This window comes from Uloborus diversus, chromosome 10 (assembly GCF_026930045.1).
Source record: "Uloborus diversus isolate 005 chromosome 10, Udiv.v.3.1, whole genome shotgun sequence".
Classification (NCBI taxonomy): Eukaryota; Metazoa; Arthropoda; class Arachnida; order Araneae; family Uloboridae; genus Uloborus; species Uloborus diversus.
This window is the reverse complement of record NC_072740.1, coordinates 9,662,647-9,684,078: the sequence shown is the minus strand read 5'-3', so window position 1 is coordinate 9,684,078 and position 21,432 is coordinate 9,662,647. Positions and strand designations below refer to the sequence as shown.

The 21,432-nt window shown below is 32.3% G+C and overlaps 1 protein-coding gene across 1 annotated transcript in view; it reads right to left on the bottom strand.

Annotated features, from left to right (window-relative positions):
* Window positions 1–21,432, bottom strand: part of LOC129231646 (potassium voltage-gated channel protein eag-like) — an 84,096-nt gene that overhangs the window by 55,822 nt on the left and 6,842 nt on the right. Inside the window, exon 3 of the mRNA XM_054866009.1 lies at window positions 17,702–17,864. Within this exon, the coding sequence (XP_054721984.1) occupies window positions 17,702–17,864 (163 nt within the window). The remainder of the gene's footprint in view (window positions 1–17,701; window positions 17,865–21,432) is intronic.

The following is a 21,432-nucleotide window of genomic DNA, read 5'->3' as shown; positions in this document are numbered from 1 at the left end:
AAAATATCGTAATCGCCTTTCGTTGGTAACAAAACAGGCTCTTTAGCCCACAGTTCACAGGCTCTTTACCCCACAGTGCTGAGTTAAAAAGCTTGTTCTTTGTTTGAATAATAATCCGATATAATATCCTCCCATTTGTGTCAGGAATAACTCTTGGTAATGTAGTTCGATAGAATGTGATCCACATTAAAAAATTGGCAGTAAAAATGCTGCACATTTGCTCTAATTGTTCACAATATTTAGCATTGCATGTACGTCTTAGATTTATACAAGATGCGTCTAAAACGTTCAGGGAATGAATGGATATCTCAAAAGTAACGTCAGTGAAAAATGCGCCGGCGCACATGCACAGGAAGAGACCTATGGAGACACGAAATGTAGCAAGTAGCACGATAAAGCGACGCGTATTAGTCTGCTATGGCCAGTGGAACGGAGTGTGTGTGTGAAAACTCACGTCAAATTGAAATGAAGCAACGGAATATACCGAATTTTACGAATCCGTTTTGAAGCGCTTGTTGCTGCGCATCCAACGTGTTCGCCACAGTCTTACAGGGCTGGAAAGTTGTGTCTGTTGCATGACAACGCTTGCCCCCATTATTGGACTCTGTGTACGCACTTTCTTGGCCCATCGCCGTGTAACTGTTATTGCACATCTACCGTACTTGCCTTATCTGGCGCCTGCAGACTTCGTTTTGCTCCTCCGCCTCAAGAGGGAAAAACACTTCTAAAGAGCACATGTTTTTCAGACATTCGACGACGTGTGACATCGGTTCTTCGATCCACCCTGAAAGAGGCTTTCGCTGACTGATTCCAGCAACTTTATCAACGATGTCAAAAGTATATTGTGGCCAACGGATGTTATTTTGAAGGAGAATAAAGATATTTCGTTTCCATGTTTTGTTTGATTTGTTGAATGCTTCCACTCACCGAACTTACGCACCTTGTAAAAGCGGATATTTTAACCAGTTTACTGAAACATTTTTTTTAATAAAATCCAGGATCAAAATATTTCTTCCATCAGTTTGTCATTGTAGATATTCTTGTTGTGCGTACTAAAAACATTATGCTTATTGCGCAGTGGTAAATAATGTAACATATTTTTAATTTGTATACTTTTAACGGGTGCTAGACTTTAACGGGTCTTTTACAGTGCTAGAGTTCTGAAATTTTGTAAATAAGAGCCTTTGACTTAACCAGAAAAATCTTCATGAATAAAACCCAGTTGTGAACAGGTACAATGTGTCAGATGCTTGCATGCGAAATTTTTTTTCGTCACAAATCTAGATGAGTTCAAGGCTGAAAGCTCAAAAGGTGATCAAAAATGGGTCATGAAATGAATAAGCAAATCTTCTCTCTGGTGAACATCTTCTAGTTGCGATTTTGCAAGAGTTAAAGCACATTTCTAACAATAATTAAAAGTATTCATAGTCAATCGTTGCAAAGAATGAAATTGCTAACGGGAGGGAAATGCTGCTAGATTTGCTCATTCTGTTTCTCTAGAACTTTCATGTAACCATCTTAAGTAAAGCCTAGAAGTTTTATCTTACTATCTTAAGTAAATTCAGTAAATTACCGCCCTATAGCCAGGGCTAAGGCAGAAATACATGAAATACACCGCCAGCTCAGTCAATTCCAGCCGAGGACTGCAGTTTCGTGCTTATTAGCACTCATCAGCCCGGCATAGGATGACTGAGCTGGAGGTAGAAAACCTATTAAGGAAGCCAAGAGTGCCAAATAAACTGGTAGCTAATACAGAATTAGCACAGACCAGACGAATGACCGAAATAATGGTTCGGTTCAACTCGAATATTGAAGGCAAGGCTGGTATATTCAGTAAGTTACCGCTCTATAGGTTTTCCACCTCCAGCACTGCAGTCCTCGGCTGGAATTGACTGAGCTGGCGGTGTATTTCATGTATCTTAAGTATAGTCTTGCAATTTCTCATTACTATGTTAAGTAACTGTCTAAATTAATCTAGAAATAAGACACTAAGTGTACAGTGGCGTCAAATCATTTTTTTAATGTTTTAATTTAACGGTTCGTATTATACATTCGTAAGTTTACAGTGTAAGCATTATATGAAAAGTTAATTATACGAATCGTTGTATTTACCAATGAAATCAGTTTTTTTTAAAATTCAAGTTACAGAGTAGAGTATTTCCTTACATTATCATTTTCTAGTGTAGGCTACTCAGTAAAAATTCATTGAGTAAGTATAATTGTTTTACCTGAATCAGTTGATTTTCTAGAAAGTACTATCAACCCTTATTGCATTATATATCTTCAATCATTTACACATATGCCACGGGATAGATTTTTGATGGCTTAATAAAAGTTAGTGTTTTTGAAGCAAAAAATGTAGTTGAAGATTTAATATCCTACAACAGCTGAACTCAAATGATAAAACTAGTACAGAATTTGCGAAAAAAACAAGACTCTCAAGCAGTTCTTATTTCTCTTGGAATGCGCATTTTAAAACATAATCTAAATCAATCAACCATTTGGGAGAGGTCAATGTCTTTGTAAACTACCGTGAGCTATAAAATGTAACAAAATACGCCGCTCAATATTAGTAGAGAATCGCATTATGTTAACGATTTCTCAAGGAATGCTTAGCATTATAAAAAGAAAAAGCATCTGATGAGATTTTGATTGGACGAACTATGAACTGGAAATGCAGAATCAATAGTTCTAGAACGAAAACGAAGTGTATTTTATGCTATCTAGTTTCAATTCAAACAAAATCAAGGAATTGAATATTTTGAAAAAAAAAGTGCTTGAAATTATTTTAAGTCAATATGTATCCTATTGGAAAGATGTATATTTTTCTCTATTGAGAACATTTTTATAAAACTTTGATGTATATAAAAATAGTCGATCATACATGCACAGAACCCTATGCATAGAAGAATGAAATTGTATTTTTTATATGTAATCGGTAAGGTTTCATAATATGCGCAAGCGTTTAAAGAAAACTCGATACTAATTATCTTAATGCATCAAGACCGGAAGCTGTCTCCCCTCTTTTTTTTGAATACTAATTGTAAGAGGAAGAAAACGCAAATTATATGGGGTCGAACTGAATTATTGATGGTCGCAAAAAAAAAAAAAAAAAAAAAAAAAAAAAAAAAAAAGAGAAAGAAATAAGAATTTTTTTTTTTTTAATTCTGTTTTGTTGTATTTTTATATTTATTTTGATTCTATTTTTACATGAAATTCATGTGAAATTTATATGAAAACTAATCGTATTTTTCACATTAACTTCTGGACTTTGGAATGAGAAATCCTCGCATACTTTTAATTTTCATACTAATCAAAAGCTCTGGTTTTTTACATACTTAATGTACATTTCGTTTGAAATTTTTAAGTGGATTATATGATTCGTTATTAAAGTTAAAAGAATAATAACTATTTTTCAGTTGTTGACTACTCTTCTGTGTCTTTTTGCTAATTTTATAGGTTTCTAATGCGGGGAGAGGAATTGCTTTCAAACCGTTTTTTTTCTGTACCGTTTTTCACTTTTCATTATATATTTTTTCGTTTACCTGATACATTTTTAGTGTAATCTATAAAATCGTCTTTGTTTTTATTGCATTTTTTATCGATTATTTCGGCTCGCATTTCTTTTTCCACTACAAAAACTTTAACTGATTAAAAACCATAAAATTAATGGTATTTTGAATAAAACTTATGGTCGGTGTTAAACGAACAATGCAAATATTATTTTCAATAGACCTTTTAATTAGTAAATCGATAATTCACTTTTAGAAAAAGAGAAATCAGTCATATCAAAGGTAAAAAAAAGTCATAAATTTGTATTACGCTTATTATTCGATTAAAACAGCACTAATACTTTTTTATTATGGTTCGTTCTTTTGAAAACGATTTGGGGTATAAATAGCAAGCTTAATCGAAAATTTTGACTACTAAGTTCTGGGAATGTTACGCATCAAGCAGAGACGGTGCAGAAAGGGCAACAAGTTGTGTTCACTTCATCTGATTTTATAAGTTGAAAGTTTTGCTAATTTTGTACTAAATTCGTTAATTTTGTTTCTTAAATATAAATCGCCAACCGAAATAACATTATATTATCCGTGTAAACAAAAACTCCAAAAAGTTAGAGAGTCTAGGATACATTTCAGTTACTCTGTGGGGAGTTTCTCTTGTATAAAAGCACAATGAACTGTGATTTATGTATGAAAGATATCACGACGGTCACAAATCATTGTTGCAAAGTCATCATCAGATAGCAGCAAATTAAACAGGTCAGTTCAAAGTGACGTTGCAGCGTCTTCAAAATATTGTACCTCTTATTACGGGACTTAGTTTTTCAAGAAAACTTGAAAATTAAAAGCGACAGCTTACGGGGAAAAAAAACCTTCTCACTTAATCTAACTTAACATATTTAAAAAAATAAATATTTTTACAGATCCTAAAGTTTAAAATGTTTAGAAATATTTGTAATCAAAATAGCAATTCTGAACAATGTAAGCAAATTTGTTAAAAAAAAAAAAAAAAAAAAAAAAAAAAAAAAAAAAAAAAACAGAAAATCTCCTTTATATCACAACTAGCTGCGTTTCCCGGCTTTGCACGGTCTACCTCGCTAAACAAAAGTGCGTCAAGTGACGCATGTTCAACAATCAGTCTTAAATAAAAGAAAATAATACGTAAAATTTCCCGTCAATGTGTAGAAAATAGCAAATTTATGGCTCAAAAATTAAATTTAGACTTCTTTGGATCCTGTTTTATATTCAAAACTTCAGTCATTGTTATTAGTAGGCGTAAATATTCTGTTTCACAAATTTATCTGGCGAAAAATCCCGCATGTAAGTTCCTGAGCATCAAATCTGTGCAACCCTTGTGTCGAATTCGGCAACGATTCAACGCAAACTGTAGATTTGTAAAAGGATCATGCACAGACGCACACACACAAACACACATACATACCCATATATATATATATATATATATATATATATATATATATATATATATATATATATATATATATATATATATATATATATATATATATATATATATATATATATATATATATATATATATATATATATATTAGAGAGAGAGATGAGAAGGGAACAAACAAAAAAAGTCCTAAAACAGTCTATCCGACGAGTCTCTTCGCAAATTACAAGAGGTAGAAAATAATCGTGACTCATAATCCTCTTCTTCAGTCGGTATTATGACTTAGGATTTTCTCCCCGAGTCAATAAGTTATCAACTCATAAATTGAAAAACGATTTTTTTGTGTTACCATTGACCTGTGTTTTTTTTCCAAATGCATGTGATTGATGAATGTAGATACTAGAGGGCTCCGCTCCAGGTCGCGTCGCTCCTCAACTGCGGTAGCTCAATGCCACCTGTGGTGAGTGACAATTGTGACAGTGAGAGGCAAGTGGATATAAGTGAACCTTTCAAAGTGAATAGAAAAACGCATTTAAAGTTCAATTCCTGGGTAGGCTTTCATTGACTTTTTTTTCTTCTAAATTCTGCTGTATTAAAGCACCTGCCCGAGATACTAGTTCTATCTCTTGTCGCGAAACATAGGAGAGGTTTTTCTCATATTTGTTCTGGTTTCTCGAATATTTTTTATTTTGGCACTTTCATCCCTTTGCTTCTCACTGCCTCAACTGATTTTAGTGCAATAACTCCTGAATGTCCTCAGGATATCCTGGGTGTCCGGCGTCCTCAGGTTTGCAGGATTGAGGCAGGATGGATTTGCTTTCCGTAGATATCCTGTATCCAACGGTACCAGTATTGACATGATAGACATTAACAAACCGGAGGAGATAAGGTTACAGACATACCCACAGTTACGCGCCCAAGTTTTCATTGCATAGATTACCGAAACACATATTTCGCTTATTTATTTTTAATTACGAAACATGTGAACTTTGTATGATTTTTTTTCCTTATAGGTTAGAACTGTGGGTAGTAAATAATTACATATTTTAAGGTATTTTTGCTTCCAGTTTTGAGTTTATTTAAAACGTTAAATATTGTTAAGGCTTTTAAAATTGTATTTGAGATTGGACACTTTTATTACAAAAAAAAAAAAAAAAAAAAAACGGATTGGAGAGAGTAGCATTTCTATCTTTTTTGTGTTTTCATTTGCAAACAGAAGAATCATTTTTTTCATAACAATGAGAAAAAAAAACATAAAAAAAAAAGAGCTAAACAATATATTACAAACTAGCGGAGGCAGAAATTGTTCCTAAGTTATGACCCTCTTCCTTGGTTTTATGACTTTGGTTTATGACTCGCTGGAAAAATCCACGATAAAAATTTCTTTTTTCTACTATCCAGTATTTTTTGTATTATATGTAATTAACGACCATTATTTAGAAAGACAATTTGTTGAAAAACTTAATTGAGAAACACGAAATATTTTTTTTTCTCTCTTGCTTTGATTTTGGGCTGTAACCAAACACATATTTTAAGGTATTTCCATTTCTACTTTTGCGTTGCTTTAGGCATAAAAGGTGTTAAAATTTGATGATTGAGGTGAAACACTGTTTCGTTAAACGAAAAATCTGTCAGGAGTCGGATCATGATTGCATTGCTTCAATTCCTTTAATGTGAGTAAAAAGGAATCGTTAAAATATCTTCCAAGTTTTTCTTTTACGTGACGTGTTTTAACATCAAAATCAATTGCATCAGAAACATAAAATGCTTAAAAGCAACCAGCTGAAAGATAAGCGAGTCCTCCCACTAGCAGGAATAAAAATAAAAAATAAAAAAAATCCCCCCAACATTTTCACCGAAATACATAACTTAGCAACGCAAACGTCCCAATCAATGGGAGCGAATCAAAGGAAAAGTTATGTTCTGTTGGTTTTCATTCGCGGAACTTCAAGAGCTGATAGAACTCTAACTCTTGCCGCCGTAATCTTAGGTCTGCGTTATCGTCCGACGCGCGCCAATAGTGAACCGGCCAAGGAAAACTATCACGTGACCTATGACGTCAAATGTACCCCGCGCGGTTGCTAGGGCAACTACTACGTCTACTGATATAATATTACCAGAGCACTACAGCTGGGCCGAGATTTTGTGTAACATAGAAATCTTATGAAGTATTCTCACACTTGTAGTCTACAAGAAAACACCCCTACAGAGAGCCGCAACCCTTAGAATATAACGCCTTATCCCCGTATTCTGTGATATTAATCCTCAGCATCTATTAGCCCGGGGTGGTGATATACTGTCTTGCCGCAACAGTCAGATCAAGCGATTCTTTTTATTATGTTGAGAACAGCCTCCGGGCGATATTACTTTAAACATACTGTATGCATTTTATTAAAACTAGCTTTAGATTGTAGGCACGGTGAAAATATATGCAAAATTAACTCTTACATTTTGTTGTGAGAAATACTAAAGGTGTGTATTTTGCAAAGAAAACTTCGTTTTTATCAGCTAATGAAAAGCGTTCTGAATATTTGGTTTAAAACTGCATTAAAAAACTAATATATATTATTTATTGCTTGGATTTTGGTTCTTCGGCTCAAAACTAAGTAGGAAAATTATTCCATATCACATCTTTTTTTTTGAAAACCGAGAAAAAATCGTAGCAAAATGTCAGATTCTTTAACTTTGTAACCGCGTTTTTGAATATTTTCTGCAGTGTTCAGTTGTATATCGTGTTTGCACTTCTACAAGCGTTATTGATGTATGGTGAAACTCAGAAAAGCCAAAAAAAAAAAAAAGCAAATTGGCCGCACACACAAATGAACGATTAAATTATTAACATTGTTACTTATAATGCAAATAAATTTTTTCTTTAAAAATAAAATGCTTCAGCCAGAACTTAGGCTCGAATCTTCCTGAAATATGAAATGCACCAATAATCTTACTACTTTAAATTAAATCATTTGTTATTTTCAAACAGTTGAACCGAATAATTCGCATTCATACATGTTTTAAGTACTTTCTTTAAGGTATTTTTTCTGATTATAATTTTTTTAAAAACTTTTTAAAACTGTTAACTACATTAAATGTACGTTAAAATAGTATGTTTTATATGTATTTCGATAGTTCTTTTTAATTGCCTTTCTAAAGAATAAGCTTCAAGTTTAAATAGCCGAAAAGAAATGGAGAAAAACATTATAAAAATATGTATATATATCGCAAGCTGATATGCATATTAGATATGTATTATCATGCTATGTCTGTAAATCGAAGCGACTTCATGATATGTCAAGAAAGCAAAGCCTATAATTAACTGATTGGAGACAATAAATATTCTAACAAAATATTTGTTAGTCAAGCAAATTAAATGGTGAAATATTTACTCGGGTTTTAGTGCTAACCATCCAATATCTTAGTCATAAAAACGTCATCTTTAAATTTCCTCTCTTTACTATGTGGTGCAAAGTGAAGTAGTTAAGATGATTGAACTTTTTTTAAAATGAACAAATTGGAAATTTGTTTTGCTAATTAGAGTACATAAAGAAAGAATATCTTATTTTGTAATGAAACTTGCATTGAAACATTTTTTAAAAAAAAATTTGGCAGTAAAATTGTGCTTTCAAAAAAAGAAAAAAAAGTGAAAACGTATCACTTTTTTTTTATGGGGCAAAGTGAAAAATGAAATATTTCCTATTCGATTGTGGAAATTTTTTTTGAGCAAAATAATGAGCAAATGTAGGGATAATTAAATGAATGAAAAGATAACGAAACAATAAACTAATTAATTAATTAATTAATTAATGCGTGAGGAAAAAATGAGTGAATAAAATAGCGAATGAATAAGAGAATAAGTGAATGAATGAATTAATAAGTGAATTGTTAAATAAAGTAATGTACATAAATTTATAAATGAATACGTAAGGGATTTAGTAAATGATTGAATGAGTAAACCAAATCAACTATTTCACTTTCCCCCGCATGCAATTGACTAACTGTGAAGAATATTAAAAATACAAATAAGCTCAATATTGCCTAAATAAATACTAGACTGAACATAAGAAGGTCCCAATTGGTGTTTAAAATGATAATAACAAGAACTTTATCATTTCATAATATCAAAATAATTTTTGACTTACAAAAACACATTACAATTTGAGGATCAATTTTTGAAAAATGCTTGTATTATCATAAGCTTTGATTTTCAGAAGTATTTTTTTCTTAACCGGAATAGACTACATATGTCACTATGTAGCTAAACTATTACTAAATAAGTGGCGCTAAAAGCGGAGTAAATATTTCTCCATTTCACTTTGCTCCACATTCCCCTACTATAAGGCGATTGGATGTTTTGCTGATATGAGAATTAACATTTTGCTTAGTAGTCGTGAACTATCGGTTTTCGGCAATCAGCCGGTAGTGTATCCACCATTTAGAATTCAACATGAAAAAGAATCAAAGAAAACCTCCACCGTATGGTTAGTTATTAAAAAACCTTTTAATAATATATTCGCGCCGCAGATCTCAGAGATCTGCTCTTAATGTTTACTTTCCGAAGACCGCTGTTTGTTGTACAGCTTTTCGCCTTGCGCAGATTTAGGCAGTGAATCAAAATCAATACCGGGATTTAGCAAATTAAACCTCTGTCTGACGCAAGTGGTTTAGATGCTCCTTCGAGAGATGTTAACATAGAAAAAGTTGCAACAGGCAGGGTATCCAAAGACTGTAGCTTCATCTTCTGTGTTACATTTGTTTAAAATAAAACAAAGACGTTCGAGAAATATTTTTAAACACAATTTTTACAATGCTTATTTTAAATATTTCAATGTGTGCAAAAAACTTATAATGCGATGTTTACTGGTTAGTTTTGTTTAAATTAATACTGCGTACTTAAGTTCGAAAATACTTCTTCTAAATTATGAAATTTTAATGATGTGTCTATATTGATTGTATTGTTTTTAAGCTGCCACGCACCAGTTATGTAAGCTAACTTTGCGAGTTTTGGGCAAGTAAGAACATAAAATTGATATTTTAAATCAATTACTAGCGTGTTTTTCGCCAATTATGAGTTATGGCACTTTCGTTGCCGAAGTGTTTGTGTGTGTTTATTAGGGTGGGCCAAAAAAAGGATATTTTCGAGAAACAATTTTTATTAGCAAAAAAAGTTGTGTATTGTCATTCTAAACATTCGGAAAAAAAAAGATTTTTGTCTTCAGATCGCGCATTGGCAGCAAAGTTTAAAATGAAAAAAAAAAGGTAAAAAATATTCAGTTTTCAAATATTTTTTATAAAAATTCAAATGTTTAAAAATTAAATTCGAATACCAATTATATGTTTTTCAAATGTTCTTTTCATATATCTTTGAACTTGTATGCATTCTTTACAGTTCTAGTTCGCTCATAAGCCGCAAAGTAACGTGAAACTAACCAAAAATCGACGTTTTAAGCTTATTTTGCACATTGCAGTATATTTACTTTTCGACCCCAGTCTTTTTTTTTTAAATAAATGTGCACTATACAACTCTTTGCTGGAAATGTAGTTATATTTTATTGCATTAACAACTCAGAGCCCACCACAAGTAGGTGGTTGAACTTCGTGTTCCATCCTGCAATTCCCAAGAACTGTTATTTACAGGACTTGTGTATTTGTAAAATAAGTTACATTCACAATATATCATTTTAAACAAGTTTCTAGGTTTCGTTCAAGGTTTGAAGTTGGACTTACGACTCAGTTTAGGGATTGATGTTTGCTAGTATAAAGTTAAATCCATCTCTTACGAACCATCTCTTGCGAAAACTTCGATTTCTTACGATCGAGTTCTCTTTTTAAGTTAATAATACTTTATTCTATAAAAACAACTGGAACCTTGCCAATTATTCAGCAAATGTTCCTAATTTGCACAGCGGCTATTGAAAGTGTTTTTAAATTAGTTAGTGAATCGGTAGGTTGGGTATTCATGAAGGAGACAAGATATGGATTAATATGAAAAACTTTATGCTGGCGATCATTAATGCGAAAATTGAGTCCAACTTCAAATCTTGATCCAAACGTACAAACTTGTTTAAAATAATATAGCTAGTGTGAATTTAATTTTTTTACGAATACACAAGTTCTGTAAATAACTATTCTTCATGGGAAGAGCAGGATGGAGCACAAAGTGCAACCACCTACTTGTGGTGAGTTCTGGGCTGTTAATGCATTGAAATATACTTGCATTTCCAACAAATAGTTGAATAGTGCACATTTATTGTGAAAATAATTATAACTGGAATCTAAAAGAAGAAATACTGCAGTGTGCAAAATAAGCTAAAAACGTCGATTTTTGATTAATTTCATGAAACTTAGTGATATATGCGCGAGCAAAAAGCTGTAAAAGAATCTAAATATTTTGAAAGATATAGGAAAAGAGTGTTAAATGAAAGCCTTTAAACGGCATTGGAGGTAAAATTTTAAACATTTAAATGTTCATAAAAATATTTGAAAAATTAACCATTTTTTACCTTTTTTTTTCAAACTATGCAGCCAGTGCGTGATCTGAAGACAAATAATAATTTCTTTTATTATTTTCCCCATATTTAGGATGGCAATACACAACTTATTTTTGCTGTTAGATGTTGATCATTGAAAATATCATTATTTTATATGATTCGAGAAAAATTGAACCATCTGCCAATGGTTACTAGTTGGTTATCATTTACAAATAAACTTAATAAAAGGAAAAGGTAATGCAAGAGAAAGTCAGGTTAAAAGTAGTCTCGAGAAAACGCATGCTTACATTATAGAGAATAGGAAAATAGTCATTTGTTTTCTTCTTTTATTAGACTACCCTCTGAAAATTATGATAATAATGTACTCGAATTTTTGAAGTTGGCTTTTAACCGTTCAAGTAGTAATAAACAAAATATTAAACAAAAGCCACCTAATTTAAAGACTGAGCAAACAGTATGGGGTGGAATTAACGAATTTGAAGCCATGGTAAACCCAGACAGAGCTTTGGATTTGAAAGAAAGATTAAATAGTTTTGGATAAAAAGATTAAATAGTTGTTATCTCATAAAGTTTCGGTTTTGGCTTTTTTATCTTTTCGTGTTGATAATTCTGTGCAAAAAATGGATATAGACCGAAGAAGAGGGAAATAAGAGAATTTTGAAATAGCGCATTGTTCACATCGGAAGTCTATTTCAAACTCCGTGAAGTTAAAAAATATTTACACTGCCAGAAAGCTTTAAATTTGTTCTGAAAACTAATCCTATTCTAGTTAGCAGAAAAATCTTAGATGAAATATCATCATCTCGTCGCCTCAGAGCAAGACATCTAAATCTAGAGCAGTGACAGAACCAGAAATTTTCGTAACGGGGGGGGGGGACGTTCAATACCCAGATCTATGCGTTCTACGTAAAAAGTACTTGTTAAGGACGGGTTCTTATCCCTCCAAGAGTGATGGTGCATCCCTCATGTGCTATGGAGCACCCACCGCCTTAAAGAGATCAAAACCCTTTAAAATACCCCTCCCTCCCAAAAATTTTTCAACTACACAACCTGCGCCATGGATCATATCCCCACAAAATTTCCTCAAAAGGTATATTTATATAGGCAGACAGGCTGGCCACGTTACCGTAAGCCTTCAATAGATGAGATTATAGATATAAAATAATTAGAAAAAGCACACACACACACATGTGGTTTGAGGTGGAAGAGTGCTATGAAAAACAGTTAAGCTCGTCAGATATTATTATTCTTTTGAAAATGAACAAAAAGCTCAAAATAGCAATATCCTTTTAAATAAACCCAGTTAATCTTTTTAATTGTGACGCACCGATAAATTAAAAAAAAAAATAACATTGATTCCGTTTACTATTTTCCGAATCTAAAAAAAAAAATGAACTTTAAAAATAACCATAGTAAAACTCTCGTCACGCGAGAGGGGGGGGGGGAGGGTCAGCTGATCCTTGAACCCTCCCCTGAATCCACCCTTGGACTAGAGAAAAGTAAGATGTCCTGCTATTATTCTGAATCGACGATATCTAGAAATTTTCACTCTCAAATAAGATAATGTGTTCAAATTTACAAAAATCTTTTGCTTCCACGTTAGCATACATGGTAAGACATTGCAGGATTGAAATTTGAAAAAAAAAAAAAAAAAAAAAAAACAATAAATAAAAACGATTTTTAAGAGGTTAAAACTATATACGGTGTTCTCTCCCCCTGGCGAAGAACTGATTTTGGTCCATATTCAAGGCAAATCAGTATGACACTCTTGATTCTACGCAACATACGGCCATACAGCGAAACATACTTTAGTCTTATATTTTCGATTTTAGTTTCAGAGAAAATAAATTATAAGGTCACTTATATGTATACATACAGTGACGTAGCTTTGAAAGGCAAACTAGTTTTTTTAACTGCAGTTCAAATATTTTACTTCGGTAGTACCTTATAAGTGCAGCAGCAGCATTATTTTAAAAGGAAATACTTCTCAAATATTCTGCTTATTATATAACAATGAGATATTACACATAGCCTTAAAAAACTCACTTCATGTAAAGAGAAGGCTTATTATAATTGCATTCCCAAAATAAACTGAATTTCAGGAGAAAAAATACTTTATGGTACAGACATCGATACTTCGAACCAATTTTGGGCCACAGTTTATGAAAATTAGGCGAAATACAGGTACACAGGCAAACACACACAGCAAAACTATATTTTCCTCACCACTAATACATATAGATACGCGTGCTGTGTGTGTCAGGAGAAGTACTCTATATATGGGTTCAATCTTTTTTTAAACATGGGTTCTAGATTTTTCTCTACGTTACGAGTTTATATTTTGCTTAATTTAATTTTCTCAACATATATCTCCTAGTTTTTTTTTCTCCTACTTTTAGTGTTTGTTGTATACACTGTGTTTACTGCATTTGCACGTTATGCACAAAAAAACATTGAAAGCATATATATATATATATATATATATATATATATATATATATATATATATATATATATATAGTATATAATAACATAAACCATAAAACTAGTAATAAAAAAAACGTGCACATTGAATGAAGCGCATTTCAATTAATATTCCACATATTTTTAAAAGGTTGGAAAGCTTCTCTTTGAAGCAATCAATGATTGCAATCTTCCCACACGTTGTCGAGAAGAATGCTCTAATTATTCTACTCCAATAAATCACTCCGTGCTTTCGATTCTGAGAAATGTTCTCTCTAAGGAAATATTCCTAAGAGCTTTAAATTTATACAAACTCTGGAACAGTTTAAATGTAGATGGAAACCGACGTCTGTGTTGGTTTATTCGCTTTTATGCTCTTGGAAAGTTTAGTTCAAATATTTCCTGCTTTCAAGAATTGAAATGGTTGTGACATTGTTTTCAATATCTGAAACCTTACTTTCGCACTTAATTAACCTTTCTGTACATTTCTTTAAAATCATCAAACAGATATTTACTTTTTTTTTAATTGAGGGAGTTTTTCATGTTTATGCATAGTGCACGTTTTTGTGTATTGTGAAAATATTTCTGAAAATTTTTATTATGTGATAGATTATTTCATATACGTTAATTTATTCAATCGTTTGTTCGTTCGTTAAAAGAGGTTATAGTTTTGTTCCTAATTGCGACCATTTTTGTTGCGTTTAGTCATAGAGCTTAAATCTTGCTACTGCCATAATTTTTCTTAAAGGGACACGTGAGGATATATTCGTATTGAAGTCTCCTGCCTCATTTGCCAAGGTATCGAATGCCTTAATGCCAACATGTGCTGAGACCCATTGCATAAACCAATTCTTATTTAAGTTGAGGATATGGGCTAGCGAGCTGTGCATGTTGCGAACGATTTGGGATCAGATAACTTGAGATTCCGATTGATTATACTTGAAGAAGAGGATCATGGTATGGTTTAAAAAAGTTTCAAAATTTAAGTCACACTGAATACAGTATCGAAATCTGTGGGGAAGGTCTTATATATTTGATAGGCGACTATGCGACAGCTGGCTTTCGGTCTTTAAAAAGAAGGAAAAAAAATGCTGTGGTCCGATGTTTGCCAATAGTCAAAAGAAAATTATAATGAAATTTCAAGTAAAATCTCGAAGATTAATAAAATCAATTGTTTTGCCGTCATTAGAAGTTGTGGTCACTACATTATTGGAAGGATATTTTTTTTTCACAACGTGTTCTTCTTAAACTATATTCGGTTCAAATTTGAAGTCATTCTGACCAGTGGTTAAAAGAGCCACTTTTGCAGCATTTTCAAAGTAAGACTTAATTTAAAAAAAATTAATTTGAATTTTGACATCTTGAATTCAAATTATGTTTTTCGCAATCACGAGTGTGTGTATGTAGGCGTGTGTGTTTGTGTGTGGGGGCATGTGTTTGTGTGTAGGGGTTATGTGTGTCTGTGTAGGCATATGCGTTTTTGTCTGTGTGCTGGCATGAAAGTGTTGGTAGTTGTGTGTATGTGTGTGTGTATGTTTTTCTGTGTGTGGGTGTCTGTATGTATGCGTGTGTGTATGTGTTTGTATGTGTGTGTATATGTTTGTGTGTGTAGTTGTGTATGTATGCGCGTGTGTGTAGGACATGCATGCAACTTTCGCTATAGGAGCAGCATCGTGAGGAGCCCGTCGACGGTGACGATGCGGAGGGTGGCGGTGGGAAAAAATCAAAGGAACGCCAAAAACAGTCAAATGAAAGCAATAAGCAATCGTGATTGCTCAATAATAACTCCAAAAATCTAGGACAGATGAAAATTCGTTTTTCAGGAAGAGCGTTTCACATTTATTACACAGGGGAGCAGTCATTTTAGTGCCGAGGTACTTATAACTGATTTCGTATAAGTTTGCTAAACTCAAATATGACATTTTTTTCCCTGGGAGCTCAAATTTCGAAGATAGCAATGAAGTGGGACCCCTTTTGAGAACAGTTCGTTTTCGAAACCGTATACAGAAGTTTTGAAACAAAAAAAATTTAAACTTGTCTCATTTTATCTTAGACAAATGTTCATCAAAATTTTCTAAAATAATGCTGTAAATATTCTTTCCTATTATATTTTTTGGAAATCAGTTGGGTGTTCCAATTACCCCATAGTAAGAAGTAATTGGGTCACCTCCCTTTTATTTAAGTTTAAATCAAGCAAATGAAAAAAAGGGGTAAGAGGGTTTTACTTGATAAAGTATGTAAATGTTTAGTATATTTTTTTTTTTTTGTAAATGCATCTATTTACGAAATATTTACTACAATACCTCATTTACTATGTAAAAGGAAGTAAAAAACAATGTTTCCAATTTCAATAACACAAAAAAATGTAAAAATTACAATTAATTGATTACGATAGTCAAAAATAGAAAATAACAAATCGATGATGCTATAGATATCTCTATTAATAGATTCCCTTAAACCAGGGCTTCCCAAACTTTATAGCCAACGAACACTTTCATGGACCAATGTTCAGTGCGGGCCCCCTGTCATTAGAGTGAATAGGTACTTGTAGTTTAAAGATAATAATTGAACTTAATCAAATTAACCATTACTAAGTAGAGCGGAATATCACTATTTAAAATAAAGGTACGTAGTTTACAATGTTTTACGTTATTTACAAACTCTGGAGTACAAAAATCAGGCTGAACTGACAGAAATCAATTGGTAACAAAAGGGTTAAAATTCAAAAATTGAACCTTGAACTAAGGACAAAAGTGTAAGGTTGTTTTAACTGACGCATTATTAATACATAAGTTTTAATTATTGAAAACTGGAGTCGAATATTAGGATCATCATCTATAGTTGGGGCAAACCTAACCTGGCAGCATTGTGAAGGCTTCGCAGATCCTAATCGCAACATTACAACACTGGCAGGTTAGGTTTGACCAAGCAATAGACAGTTTCGGTATTTAGTTTTGGTGGTTGCATAGGTTGAAAATTCGGATTCGCATCGGTAAATCGAAGCAATTAGAAGAACGGACTTTGCTTTTTCAACGATTGGTATATTTTGTTTTCCAGCCGAAGGTCTGAAACGCCGAGCACAGACTGACAAAAATTGAAAAAAATCTTAGGAGCCAGGTAAAATTTGTAGGCACAAATTATGTTTTCAGAGTTGGTGAGAAAATTCAGTATTACGGGGTTTCTAACTTAATATTGTTTTGAAGGACCTAATCGTCAAGGTATTTCTATTTCAAGGTACAGTTGGAATTTTTGGCTATCAAACATTCTTATTCGCATGACTTCAGACTGCACGGTTTTGTCGAAGCAGATGACGGTTGATCAACTATGCATGATCTTGCCGCGTTGTACCATGAGATGTCGGGGAGTAGGGCTCAATGGAGAACTCATTACTTCGAAGGTGAAAATTCTAGTTTTTAAATGCAAAATTTAAGTATCACTTAATGTTTTTCAGCTTTATTTTTCGAAGTTTGCCACGGACCTCCTACTAAGATTCGGTGGACCCACTAGGGGTGCGCGGACCACAGTTTGGGAGGCCCTGCCTTAAACAAATATATTTACATTTCATCTTCAGCGTAATAGAACGTTTCATAATTCTTCTAAAGCTTTGCTTATAGGTCAAGTGTAGGGAAAAAGCTTTTGAGCAGTTAAATCTTAACTTACGTTACGCCCCAGAAAAACGATTCAAAATACATAACTTTTATTTTGCCTATAGATTTCTATTGCACAACTTTCGAATAATCCAGTAGCATGATACAAATATAAAATTTTTAGAGAGTGCAAGTAGTTGAAAAAAAATGGCTTGAAAATTTATTTTTCTTCAAAGTTACCTGAAAGTTTACTCCCCAGGAAAACAAGATATTCTATTTCTGTAAATAGACAAAAATCTTTAGCCACAGTCCAGTCCTCTCTTTTTCTTGCTAATCTTCTATATTTACTAAACTTTCCACTGACTAGGTACAGTTTCACAGTGTATTTTAAGAATATTATTATCTTTTAAGTTATAATTAAACTTTAATTACCATCAAAAAAGCATTAAAAATATTTTTCATTACCATGGAAGAACCTTATATTTGAGAGCTAGCATTTAAATTGTGCTACATATTTGTCACGATTAAGCAGATTTGTCTTTACTTTTTAAACCTAAATTCAATAGCATGCAGTGCAAAATAATAAATAACAAGGTATAATAGCACAAAGTTGCAGATTACTACAGACACGTGTTTTGGGATTGCAAGGAACCCCTTAATCAATGCAAAATAAGTGAGCTTAGAAAGAAAATATCCAACAAAAACATATTTTCTTCCTTAAGCTCACTTACTTCGCATTGATTATGGGGTTCCTTGTAATGACAAAACACGTGTCTGTAGTAATCTGCAACTTTGTGCTGTTGTCATTGTGCATTTTACATTTCAAACACAAAGTTATTTATTATACAGTGTGTTAACATAGGGCTAATATTGAACGCTTCATCAGTTCTAATGAAATAGAAAAATTTTCCTTTACATTGTTGGAGCATATCAATAATGAAACGCTTCAGAACTTGTGTATTACCTACTTCCAGCATTCCGGAAACACATATACAATGCTTTACGTAACACAATTTGTCTGTCTTCTAATGATAATTTTTCGATACTGAACAGAATATTCTCCTTTCAAGTCGCGCAGCAGAGGTAATAAAAGAGCAACACGCTGTTTGAGACAATGTTTTCGTCGATAAAGTGTCGATAAAAGGGAAGAACTTCCGATTCCAGAATGTAGTTTTATGGAGGGGAGCATATTTGGTGATCATTGCTCTTTCATGTAAAAGCAATTCGAAACGACATTACGAAATCGAAGTTAATTCTAGTATGTTCAAGGTTTATATATTAATAATCACACTCAGTTTGAATATTTAAATGTAACATATTTTTTTTTTCAAAGAGCTATAGGTACAATACTTATATAATTTATCGAAGGATGTAGCTCAGTATAGTTAGAACATCATCAGACATTTTAATATTTATATATTATCCGCATGTTGTTGGTGGTTTATGAACCATCATTTAAAAGATTGAATGATTAAAAGATGTTTATTAAAATTTGTTTGTTTTTTTATTATTTTTTTATTTTTTTAAATTTAACATATTTTTAATCTCGGCTTTTTTTTTTTTTTTTTGATACAAAATGACATATTTTTACTGATCGTACACTATATGACGAAAAGTATTGGGACACTTTCAAAAATTCACATTTTTAGGGATTCCTCGAGAAATAAAAGACCAATTGCTTTTTAAGTTTTGTGACATAAAAAGTATGTTCTAGCTGTTATTTTCCATTGAAAGTTATATCACCCATGCATTTGAGGGACCCATGCATTGAGGGACCATTCATCCATGCATTAACAAATTTTTCAAAACAAAATTATATTTTAATCAGCGTTTATCCTGAACAAATGAGAATAAGCTGTAAATTTCAGAAATTTATTACTCTGCTATGTTCAAATATTCTGTTATAGTTGAAGGCGTACTTTGGTTCTCAACTGATTATTTAATCTTAAAAGTTTATGATCACGAAGTAACCCATGATCTAGTGGCGCATTTTAATCTTTTCCATTTTTTTTCCAAAGTCGAAAACGTTTCCCAACGTGAGGGAAATGAATTATACTCGAATCCATACAGTCAAGTTGAATCTTAGGGACTCATTTAACTTGATTTCGTTCAATTTGATCGAATTTCATCTACCTGTAGCGTAGCGGGAAATTTCATTCCCGGGGGGAAAGGAAATTTCTGGCTGCGCGATTGGTAGATACAATTGATTGTATTCGATTCCATCGAATTCTGTTAGCATTGAATGAACCCCTTCGTTAGACAACTGAGCAGCCGATTGAAGCCTTTTGATTGGTTGAAGAAAGCTTCGATTGAAAATTTGGGGGTCAGACCGAGGTCAACTCAGTTAATGATTAGTCGGCCCTTACTTGTTACTTCAATTGTTATTACTAATTATGTTACACTCTTACAGTTAATGACATCATTCCCCATCTTTTTTTTATCTCTATTACTTATGGATCTTTCACAATAGCTGTTACGGAGTATGAAGCTGCTTTCATAAAAAAGAAAACTGATTCACTTACAAAAACTTATTTTTCACTACTTTAATATGCTTTAAATAGGATTATTATTATTTTTCTTTGTATAAAACTATGTGGAATTACAAAATGCACAAACGAAACTGTTGTTTTATAACACGGAGAACTATTTTCAAAAAAATAGTACTCGATCTTCGGCGATATCAAACAACTAATTTTACTTTGATGCTTTATAGATAATAGTCTTATAGTTCAGTTTCACAATCCCAGTAATATATATATATATATATATATATATATAAAATATATATCTTTTTTTTGCCTTAAGATCATTTTAATATTGAAGCGACAGAAATGAATAATTAAGAAACAAACAAAAGAAGAGTAAACTTGACCTAAAAACAATGATTTAAAACGAAATGCTGTAAGCGAAATTTACTAGATAATTCCCTCTGCTTTTGTAAGCCAAGCAGAAATAATGTACAAAGTTAACATTTTCCCATTCGTTGAGAAAATCGAAAAACAAAAAACTCAAAGTTTAATCATATAAAACAAAAGCTTTGTGTAGCAATTGGTGTGAAATATGGCGCATCTAATGTTTATTTTTTAGCCTTTTCCAAGGGCAGTTAACATAGGAAAGGCAATATTAGAACTTTTGCAAAAGCTATTTGAAGAGGAATTGTTTTAAAATTACTCAAAGGCCGAAATTGACGTGACTGGAATTAAGCTCGTCGTTAAACAGCTGTTCACATTGTCAATAACGATATTGGGTAAAGTAGACGGCCAAAGTACCATTCACTCAAAAGCGTGGTTAAAAATCACATTATGGGCAATTAAGATGATATATCGGGATAGATAAGGTGGCCTCTAAGTTTTTCTTCATTTATTTGCCGCCCAGAATTTATTTTCAGAGAGGAATAATGCTTCCTATCGCAAAATTATCAGTGTGTTTTGATTTATATTTGAACTGCTGATTTATATACATATTTTGCTCTTGAGAAGCACGTTAGTAAGAAGGGACTTAATGCTAATTTCTAGTAACTGAGCATGAGATAATAAGTCATTAAATTATTTAAATTGTTTTATCTTGCACTAATATATTGCCTTTTAGAATGATGTATCTAAAGGCAATAAACAAAAAGCGGAAAATAATTTTTGTGTCTCATGTATAGCCTCAAATATACTTTTATAGTAATAACGCTTAAGACTATTTGTATAATCTGAAGACTATTTGTATATATGCTTAGGCATGATAAACTACATGCAAAGATTTCTTTTATAATGAATGTTGAGAAACGGCTAGATTTTTTCATGCATTGAGCGTGAGTCGTAAAATAAATGGAAATACTATTTTCTATAATAGTAATATATTACTAACGATGGTTCTTCTTAGACCTATAAACAAAAAGTAACATTATTTCAATATAGAATATACTATGTTATAAAATTAAATAATGACACTTTTAGTCTTTATTTAGCCGCAAATTTCCTTTT